The following is a 10631-nucleotide window of genomic DNA, read 5'->3' on the forward strand; positions in this document are numbered from 1 at the left end:
TTCTAACATGACACTTCTGGAATATAAGCATTCACAGTCTTCTCTGAGCCTACCACTGTATTATTAAAACATGATACAAATCTCAAGATATTCTTTCAATAAGCTACACCAATTTCAGATCTCAGGGTGTGGTGGTGCAAGCCTGTAATTCCGGTGGCTTGAGAGGCTGAAACAGGAGAATCGCGAGTTCAAAGACAGCCTCAGCAACTGCGAGGTTCTAAACAACTCAGTGAGACCCTGTTTCTAAATAAAATACAAAATAGGGCTGGGGATGTGGCTCAGTGGTCAAGTGCCCCTGGGTTCAAACTCTGGCACCCCCCCCCAAAAAAAATACAAAAAAACTGCACAACTATGTATGAATGTATATTTTCTCACATACTCACCAACCCTGGGCACTACTGATCTTCGAAATATTTTACTTATTTCTCTTTGATTTTACTATCATCATCATTATTATTGTTTTTATTATATTTTGGTGGTGCTGGGGATTGAACCCAGGGCCTTGTCATGCTAGGCAAGGACTCTATCACTGAGCCACATCCTTAGCTTCACTTTTATTTTAGACTTCTTTGATTTTCATGAGAACAATTCATACCCTTTTACTCGCCTACTTAAAACCCTCCAACAGCTTCCTCTCACACTTAAAATAAAGTCAAACTCTTTATAATGAAATAAGTATCATCCTACATGATATTGTTCCTGTTCAGGTCTCTGTCCTGATATTCTACTAGTCCTGGTTTGGCTCATCATGCTATAGTCACACCAGTTTTCTTTCTATTCCTCAAAAGTGCAACATGATTTCCCACCTCTGGTACTTTATGCTTGCTAATCCCTCTGCCTGGAAGGTTTTCTCCCCAGTACTTAGCTGGCTTCTCTTTCTCATCATCTAGATTCCCATTCAAAAGTCGTTTCCTTAAAGCCTAGGCTGCTTAATCTAAAAAAGTGTATGTACTCTTAGCTGCTTTCCACAATCACCCTTTATCACATCACTTTATTCTATTTCTTTCCTAGCCCTTACAACCATCTGAAACTATCTTATTTAATTTGGTTACTTGTTCATTTTCTGTTTGTATCCACTATAATAGAAACTTTTTGAGAATGGGAACTTATCTACTTTGCTTCCTACTGTATCCCTGACACCCAAAACAGTGCTTATCTCATAGTAGATGCCCAACTATTATTTGTTAAAATAATCAGTAATTTTTATTCTATTGGCCATACTTCTTTCTTTTTTCTTTTCTTTTCCTTTCCTTTCTCTTTCTGCCATGGAACTCAGGGCCTCATACATGTCAGGCAAGCACTCTACCGTTGTACCATATACCAAGTCCATGTTTATTTCTTTTATAACCACTTTTCTATTGGTATGCCCATTTTTTTTTCTTGTTGGTTTTTAAGAGCTTTTTTCTTTTATATACTGTTGGTTCTGTTGAGCAGCTATAAAAACACACCACAAACTGGTGGCTAAATCAACAGAAATGTATTCTTTCATAGCTCTGGATTCTAGAAGTCTGAATTCGAGGTGTCATCAGAGCCATTTTCCTCTGAGAGTCTAGATAGAATATTTCCTTGCCTCTTCCTATTTCCTTGCTGTCAATGCTTGGCATTCTTTGGCTTGAAGCTGCATAATTCTGATATTTGCCTTTGTCCCTACATTGTGTCTTCTTCTGCGTAAAATGACATCAGTCATATTGGATTAAGGTCTTACCTAAATATATCACCTAAACTTGATTACATCTTCAAAGACGCCATTTCCAAATAAGGTCATGTTCACAGTTGTGGAGGTAAGGAATTCAACATAATTAATTCCAGAGCACCTGTGGTTTAAATGTTTTTCTCCAGTTTGTTCTCTGTTATTTAAATTTGTGTAGATGATCTGGCTTTCTTCATTTTCTTGGGTATTAGCAATGGGACTTACATGGGAATAGCTGCAGTAAGTCAAGGAAAAATGACGTCATGAACAACAATACATGCATTTCCTAGACTTTACTGTTGTTGCTGCTGCTGTTGTGAGATTCTGGGAATCTAACCTAGGGCCTGAGCTATACCACTAGCTATACCCCTAGTCATGCATGAGATTTTTGATACTCTTCAAAATTTATCCCAAAGTCAATGGATCTGAAAAGGTTGAAGGAGTTCTTTTGGTCCATACACAGTTCAGTTCAGATCATCAGTTTAGGAGACTATATAGGGAAGATCTTTTCTAGCAGTTTTTCTGGTGTCTTAGGATAACTTCTGAAGCCTGTGAAAGAAATGAAATAATATCCCTCAACTTTCTGATAGATTACTAAGTGCTGAATGTGTGTGTGTGGCGGGGGAGGGGGGATTGAACTCTGGGGTGCTCTATCATGGAGAAACATCCCCAACCCATTTTATTTTTTTTTTTAATTTTTAAACAGGGCCTTATTAGGTTGCCAAGGCTAACCTCAAACTTAGGATCTCCTGCCTCAGCCTTCCAAGTAGTTAGAATTATAGGCTTGTGTCACTGTGCTCAGTCAGAATACATGTTTTTTTTTTTTTTTTTTTTGGTACTAGAGATTGAAGCCAGTGGTGCCTAGTCACTGAGAAATACCTCCAGTCCTTTTTGTTTTATATTTATTCCAAGACAGGGTCTCAATAAGCTGCTTAGGACCTCCTAAATTACTGAGGCTGGCTTTGAACTTGCTATCCACTTGCCTCACCCTAAAAAGCCACTGAGATTATAGGCATGTGCCGCCTGCACCTGATTTACTTCTTTTAAATTAAACAAATATATTATCTTCCAAATGATCCAAAATCTTATAGTGATACTCAGATTTATATCAGATTTATATCATCAGATTTATACCTCACTCTGCAAGTCTTAATAGCTTATGGGAAAATTGGAGTACACATAGTTTCTTACATTTGTAATATCCAGTTTCAGTTTGTTATAGCGACTTAAAATTAGAGAAAAAGAGAATATCACAATAAGAGTGTAGCAATAAAGCATCAAGAAGACACATTTTAGATAGGAACAAAGATGCCCATCCCACAGAGCACACCAGAACCACCTTTTCCCAGGCTTAGCATTCACCCAGTACAGTATAATGAGAAGAAAATGGGACAATAACCACAGTCCAATTGGGTGTATTCCAGCCAAATACATGTGAACTATATTGCAGCAAAACTTCTAAGGATTTCAGCAAAAAAGGAGCTTCCTCTGTTGGAATACTAAACTGATATCTCCATAATTTGATTGAGGGATCTTAACTAGTTGAGGTAAAATCACAAAACAGTTTTGGTTTTGTAATAGAGGTATCAGTAGTGCTTTATCTATCATCCCCCACTCCAAGCACAATTCCTACTCTATATAGGCTTCTTTAACTGCATTTCTGTCTTTTCCTCCAACTTTTCAGTCACTATTGTTCATTATTTGTTTCTATCCATCCTAAAATGCTAATCTCACTTTTTTTTTCTTGGTACTTGGGATTGAACCCAGGAGTGCTCTACCACTAAGCTAAATCCCCAGTCACCCCTTTTTTAAAATTTTGAGACAGGGTCTTCTTGGTTGCTGAGGCTAGCCTTGAACTTGCAATCCTCCTACCTCATCATCCTGTAACTGGAATTTCAAACATGGGCCTCCACACCCCTGACCTAATCTCACTTTTGATTCATGGTTCTCCTCATCCCTCCAGGGCAGATTAGAACTGCATCTCCTTGGGTATGGAATATGTGTGTGGGAGAGAGCTGTTCTTTTGTTCAATATTTCACCACCTTCCCTGTGTCTGGTTTGAGGGTTTGAGAGTTTAGAGGAGGGGAATAAGAAAACATCCATTTACCTGAATATCTATGGAAAGATACCCCCATGAAATTAATTATCAATGAAGCTCAAGTTATAGACCTCACTGATTAGGGCTCACATGCAAGCTGCTTCTTGATGTTCAGTGGCATCTTGGGCCACATCTTGCTTATGTCTTCTAGATTATGATCCTCACGTGACATTCTTTTCATCTTACTCTGTAACAGTCTCTCAATAACTTTCCTTTCCCAAGCTCCAACTTTGGAGCCCACATGCATAGTAGGGTTTATTTTTCATACCTTTTCAGAATGGAGAATTTTGGAAGGAGGGAATCCTGGCTGTTTCCACGTTTGGCCACACCACCACGTTATTTTTTTACAGTGTTCTTTCTAGGCTCCTATAGCATCTAGGACGCTCAAATATCCCACTATTAAAGTAGATCCATCAGAGCTATGAGACACAAACCACATCATCTTGCAGATTTCCCTAAACTTTTTGGGATATTTCTTCTAAGTCTCCATTCCCTTGGCTTTGGGGAAAAAAGCCAATTGGACACTGTTAGCAGCACTGTGACAGGAGACAAGAATAAGGAATAGGTTCTTCTTCACTATTCTTCCCCAAATGTGAACTCAGTCTCTTTCCCATTATTATACACTAAATATTCCCAAACTCAGAATCTGACTTCTATCTAACTTGACCTTGAAAATTTTGTAGTTCTGTTCTCAACAGGTTTTATCTCTATCTCCAACTCCTCAGAAAATGCCAAGACCAGGAAAAGAGCTCACATCATTTTAGTAAACATAATAGCATTTCTCGGATAATTTTTATCTATCTTTAAAACATTTAGTTCATTATAAGCAAACTCCTATAAATTATAAATCTGATCTAGAGAAAAATATGCATATGTATGTTTTCATCCAAGAAAAGACAATGGCTTCAAACAAAAGACTTATTGAAGGTGGGTCAAAAGGACAATAGCAAGGCATGCATCCAAAGAAAACTAAAAATCCATTTACTAAATGTCATTTCAAACGGTTATATCACAATGACTTCTCTTCTTCCAGGGGATTCTTTCTAGGTAATTCCTAATTTTCATAAAAGCTTTTCTATTTGCTCTACATACAGTCCCTAAAATGAAAAGAAACCAATTAGCCTTAGTACTGGATACATTCATTCCACAAATATTCACTAATAATCTACTTTATACAAGAAACTCTATAAGTCACTAAGTATGCAAAGTAAAACAAAACAGATGTGATTTCAGTGCTTGTAGATTTTACAAATCGATCTACCTAGGGAAAGAATCATATCATTACCCTCCTTCAAATCTTGCTAGAAACCACCCAACAACAGTAAAAAATTATGAATCAACTTGAACTTTTGTGGTACTAGAGATTGAACCCAGGACTTTGTGCATGCTAGTCAAGTACCCTACCACTAAGATACACTCCCAGCCCCCACCCCTTTTTTTAGTATGGGGGATTGAACTCAGGGGCACTTGACCACTGAACCACATCCGCAGCCCTATTTTGCATTTTATTTAGAGACAGGGTCTCACTGAGTTGTTTAATGCTGAGGATATCTTTGAACTCACAATCTTACTGCCTCAGCCTCCCAAGCTGCTGGGATTACTGTTGTGTGCCACCATGTCCAGCATCCCCAGCCCTTTTTATTTTATTTTGAGACAGAGTCTTGCTAAAGTTTCCCAGGCTGGCCTCAAATTCGTGATCCTCCTTCCTCGGCCCCTGAATAGCTGAGATTATAGGCATGTGGCTATGAGTCAACACTTATTGACAATTTACTAGGTTCTGTGGTAAATTCTTGATTAGTGTACTTATATTCTCCTAATAATTCTTAGTTCACAGAGGAAGCACAGAGACTTGATAAGTACTTGACTCAAAGTAACACATCACGTAATCCCTAGACTGCATTTGAATCCAAGCTTGTTTGATACTATAGCCAGTTCCTAATCTGAATCCTTTCAGACAATATCATTAATACAACAATCTAAATGATGTTAAATAACCTAAATGTGGCCTAAGGATGCCTCCCCACTTGAGCCTTTACATAACAAACTGCAGTCTAACTTATTAAAACAATTAAATGGAAGCTTAATTTAGGGGTAATCTTTTTTTAAACATATAGCTGAGTCTCAGCCAATCACAGCATCTCAACTTCAGTCAACAGCAGAAGACCAATTGTACAAACCATGTTCAAATAAGGCAAAGATCAAGCTGTAACTAATTAAGCTGTCTCTGTACCTCACCTCTGTTTTCTGTACATTTCCATTGTTTGCTCATAAAATGCTGCCTGACCTTGTTGAAGACCAGAGTTTCTTGGCTCAAACTCTGCTAAATTTAATTTGTCTAAAGTTTAAAAAAAAAAATTAAGAGTTGTTAACTGTGAGACATAATCCTGGAATCTCCAATTTTTTAAAAAAAACAATTATTGGATGTGATTTTGTAACTTGAGCTTTTGGAGCTATATATTAATATGTCTATGTATCTCTAAAATCATCCAGAACCTGAAACTATGCACCACGCCTATATACTTCCTTTCTTCAATGTTCCACTTAGTTTGTCAGGGTAGAGATTATTCAGGAGTTTGGGGCCAAAACTAGAGGCAGTCACCATCTGGTCTGTTTTATCTCAGTGATGTACACAATGCTTTGTTTCCTTTATTATAAACAATAAGTAGTATAACTTTTATAACATTACTGCTTTCCTAAAGATCTCTATTTGCCAGTGTGACAATCTTTTTAAAAAGTAATTTCAAGTTTGAAAACAGAAACATTTGCACTCAGAGTGAATTTAAATCTCAAATTTACTTGCCTCACCAATATGCTGCTTATTTCTAATATTTTTGAAACATTTGCACCAAAAGGTAGAAGACTAATTTCCACGTGTATATACTTAAATTCAGAGCTCATTGTAAGAAAATATTTGTTGGGGTGGTTTGGAAGGTTTGGAAAGGAAAGCAGGGAATAAAAAGGCTCCTTTTCTATGATGACTGTGGAATCAAAAACATCACATAAAATTACATAAAATGGTCAAGATTTAAACTGGAATTTTCTCTGAAGATTTACTTTAGATCATTTTCAAAACATTAACCATATTCAGGAAGAGTCCCCCGTTTTTAAAAATAAATTTTTGAAACAGGGTAGTACAATGTGTTTCAAAAGTAGTGTTGATGTTATGCAGAGCCTAGAGAAAATATTTTCTGTATTGTACTGGTCAACATAAACAATGAGTTTTTTCATTCTGCAGGATGAGGCATTTCTTTGAAAAGTGAAAACTCATAATCCCTAATTTTCTGAGGTGTGCTTTTCTTTCTTTCTTTTTTTTTTTTTTAAGGAAAGAAATACACGTAGCTCATTCGTCCTCAAGGTGTATGCACAGGGGGATGGGGAGCAGGGAAAAGCACGTAGCTAAGGAGACTGGAGAAAAGGCAGAAAAGGCTAAACCAAGACCCGAGGTGGGAGGGGGCGGTGGAGGATGAGACAGATCCTCCCTAGTAACCAGAAAAGGGCCAACTCCAACCACAAGATGGTGATGCCACTTGTGGGGCCTCAGATTGGAGAGCACCGAGATGAGTGACAAGCAGTATGCACCCAAGGCACTGCTCAGACAGGCGGTGTGTGTGGGGTGCTGTGTGTGCGTATGCATGTGGCAGGGGGCGGGGGGGGGGGCTCCTGCTGCACTGTCCGCTGGAGATGGGGGGCGAGTTTCTTGGTGACGCGCGGCCCTCACGTGACCCGGAGCTGCAGAGCGACGCAGCCCAGGGTGCAGTCGTCACTCGCGTCTGGCTACCAGCTCCCCGCTGCCCTGCGCACGGCGGGCTGGCAACGGGCCCGGGGAAAGCGGAGCAGGTAAGGGCCCTGGGTCCCGCGCGTAGCGGCCAAACCAACAGCAGCTTGTAGGCCCAGCGCGGGTGCAGGACAGCGCGGCGGAGCCCCCAGCTTTCTCCACACCCCAGCATTCTAGAGCACATAAATAGTGGCGCCCTGGCGTCAGGGTGCAGGGCGGCTGAGGCTCGGGGGAGGGGCAGCAGAGCAAATAAGAGCAGAGGGAAAGCACTCTGGAGTCCTGCGAGGAAAAATGGTGAACGCCGCGGGGGGCGGGGCGGCTAGGGGAGCGGGGCGGGGTGAGGGCTGTGAGGGTACCGGAGCGCCGCAGGGAAGGGGCCGGGGGCGGCGCCCAGTGCTCTGCTGCAGCTGTCTCAGCTCCCCCTAACCTCCGATTTCTGCAGGTCTGCGGGGCCCAGTGTCGCGGCGGCGCGAATCCGGAGGAGGGGAAGAAGGCAAGGATAGGCCCAGGTCGGTGCAAGGGGCAGTGCTTGGGGGGCGGTGCAAAAATGCAATCTGAGACCCCCAACCCTAAATGGGCCCTCCTCCCCACCCCCGCCTTCCACCTCATCTCTGTCCTCCATTTTGGCTCCTGCTGAGCTCTGGGAAAGAATCCTGGGAAAGGAAAAATGGTGGGCTTTGGGGGAGGAGGGAAGAGAAGAGAGCTGGAGGGAGGGGCTCAAATTGGAGGCCCCCTAGAGGACGCGTGGAGTTTCTAAGGTGGGAAAAATATGAAATTTTAAAACCCTTCATATCTGACTCACAATCCTGCTTGTCAATGCACCAAGCATTCAGTCTGTCTCCTTGCCCTTGTCTTACTTGTGTTCAAAGAAAAACAACCAGAAAAAAATCTCATCATGGCAAATATCCATCAGGAAAACGAAGAAATGGAGCAGCCCGTGCAGAATGGAGAGGAAGACCGCCCTTTGGGAGGAGGTGAAGGCCACCAGCCTGCAGGAAATAATAGACGGGCACAGGCCCGCCGACTTGCCCCTAATTTTCGATGGGCCATACCCAATAGGCAGATCAATGATGGGATGGGTGGAGATGGAGACGATATGGAAATGTTCATGGAGGAGATGAGAGAAATCAGGAGAAAACTTAGGGAGCTGCAATTGAGAAATTGTCTGCGTATTCTTATGGGGGAGCTCTCTAATCACCATGACCATCATGATGAATTTTGCCTTATGCCTTGACTTCTGCCATTTTCCATGAGATTAATACTGTGATTCCCACTGTTTTCCTTTTCCTTGCATTTTCCTGATATGCCTTTACTGATCTGTTTGCTGTGAACCTTATGTTATTTCCATGTCTCAAGTGGGTCTTGCGTTGCCAGCTTCTGACTGAAGATTGCCTTTGCACCCAGCCTAAGTTTCTGTCAGCAGTAGAGTTTTACCCATTTGCATGGAAAAATGTAAAGTTAATAAAGCAGTTAAAAAGCAATCTAAACATTTATTGTCTCATTAAAATATATGCACACACATATAAATATATTAACTAAAAATACATCAAATTCTGTGTGGTATGGGGCTATATGGGCACATTTCTGTGTGGTATGTGGCTAAGATGATACATGACTTTCTTTTTTCTCTTTATTACCTGGAGTTTGAAAGGCAAATAAAATATTTTATCAATGAGTTTATGAATGCAGTGCAGGTATGTAATAATCAATCAATAAACTCAAAGAATAATACTGCCCTTTATTAGACACATTCAGTTAAAGAGTATACTTTCTCTTCTGTGAAACAGGGAACAATGTTTGTCTTGAAGACTGCCAAGTGGAATAGGTGAAGTATGGAACTGTGTGTTTGGTGGACTCCTGTCTGATTCCCTAATATTTAACTGGACACATCAGGTACTTGAAGAGAATTAGAGTGTTTTCACCCATGCACATAAGTCCATACAGTAAAAATTAGTGGGTTCCCCCATGTCATTTCTCTGTTATTGGCAGCCCTGCTCCTCTGATTACTGCAGGGTAATTGGTATACATTTCCTTCTTGAGTCCTGTTTTGGTTTTTATTGATGACATAACTGTATTCCTCAAGGTAAGCCCACCAATTTATCTGGAGGCCCTTGTGAACCAAATTTCCTCATTAACCTCTATGTATGCCTTCATAGCTTTAGACTTTAATATTTAATCAGGTGAGTAAAGTTCCCCTGGTTCTTGGGCTTACAGTGGTTCTTAACAAAACAAGCATTTGATTCTTTTTATGCCCCTCATCTTCAAAGAACTCAGTCATAAATGCACTGAGGCCTAACTCAGGAGATACATCTAGGTGTCTTACTAAATTGTGCCCACAATTCGGTTACTGTAAACCTCCTGAATCCTTTATTTTTACCTGTGTTTCTATCCTTGCTGTGAATTTTCTCAAAGAGGATTCATGGCAGGCCTGCCCATACAGACATGTAAATAACATTGGGGGAACACATTTTCCTTAAAGACGAAGCACTCCCTCCCTCCATCCCATCCACTTGAAACATAAAACTGCTTGCAAGCTCTTAAAGACCTATGTTAAATATTTAGCATTATGATTTTAAATATAAATTTATGCCCATCTCCAAACTGATTTTTGTCTTATATATCCTGGAGTTCAGTTCCAAATACAGTGGCTGACAGCAGATTATTAAATTATTCATTATTTTGATTAATGAACTATAATGGAATTAGAAACCCCACTGAATACTGTTCTTAATTGATTTCTTAAGTGGCCAAAGGCAAGTAATAATACATATCTGGGAAGAATTACATTTAATTTCCAAAGGAACCCAGCAAAGGAGTTTTCTAACCCAAAATTCAAACTTTCAAAAAGTTCATATTCTTTACTTTCATATACCTTTTTCTTGCATCATAATTACGTAGGAAAATTAAAAAGTTCTGACACTTGGGTGCCCTTCCTACTCCTAACACATTTTTGCCACTCTCTAAATTAGGAATTATTGTTTTGGCAATTCCTCAAGGATTCATGCATCTGAGGGTTGACAACATAGACACAGAACTACTTGTAGGAAGTACTCCATTTTACCAATGTT

General features: G+C 40.2%; 1 protein-coding gene across 3 annotated transcripts; it reads left to right on the forward strand.

Annotated features, from left to right (window-relative positions):
• The first annotated feature begins 7346 nt into the window (after positions 1-7346).
• On the forward strand, positions 7347-9044 carry Bex3 (brain expressed X-linked 3). Of its 3 annotated transcripts, none has more exons than XM_078034549.1 (3): positions 7347-7625; positions 8006-8072; positions 8433-9044. In XM_078034549.1, exons 1-3 carry the CDS (start codon positions 7362-7364, stop codon positions 8795-8797), a joined length of 696 nt encoding a protein of 231 aa, XP_077890675.1. In that variant the 5' UTR covers positions 7347-7361; the 3' UTR covers positions 8798-9044. The 3 variants fall into 3 exon arrangements, with proteins under 3 accessions (XP_077890675.1, XP_077890677.1, XP_077890676.1); XM_078034551.1 differs by having other exon boundaries at positions 7551-7625; positions 8477-9044; XM_078034550.1 differs by lacking the exon at positions 7347-7625 and adding an exon at positions 7652-7857.
• Positions 9045-10631: the final 1587 nt, after the last annotated feature.

This window comes from Ictidomys tridecemlineatus, chromosome X, assembly GCF_052094955.1.
Source record: "Ictidomys tridecemlineatus isolate mIctTri1 chromosome X, mIctTri1.hap1, whole genome shotgun sequence".
Classification (NCBI taxonomy): Eukaryota; Metazoa; Chordata; class Mammalia; order Rodentia; family Sciuridae; genus Ictidomys; species Ictidomys tridecemlineatus.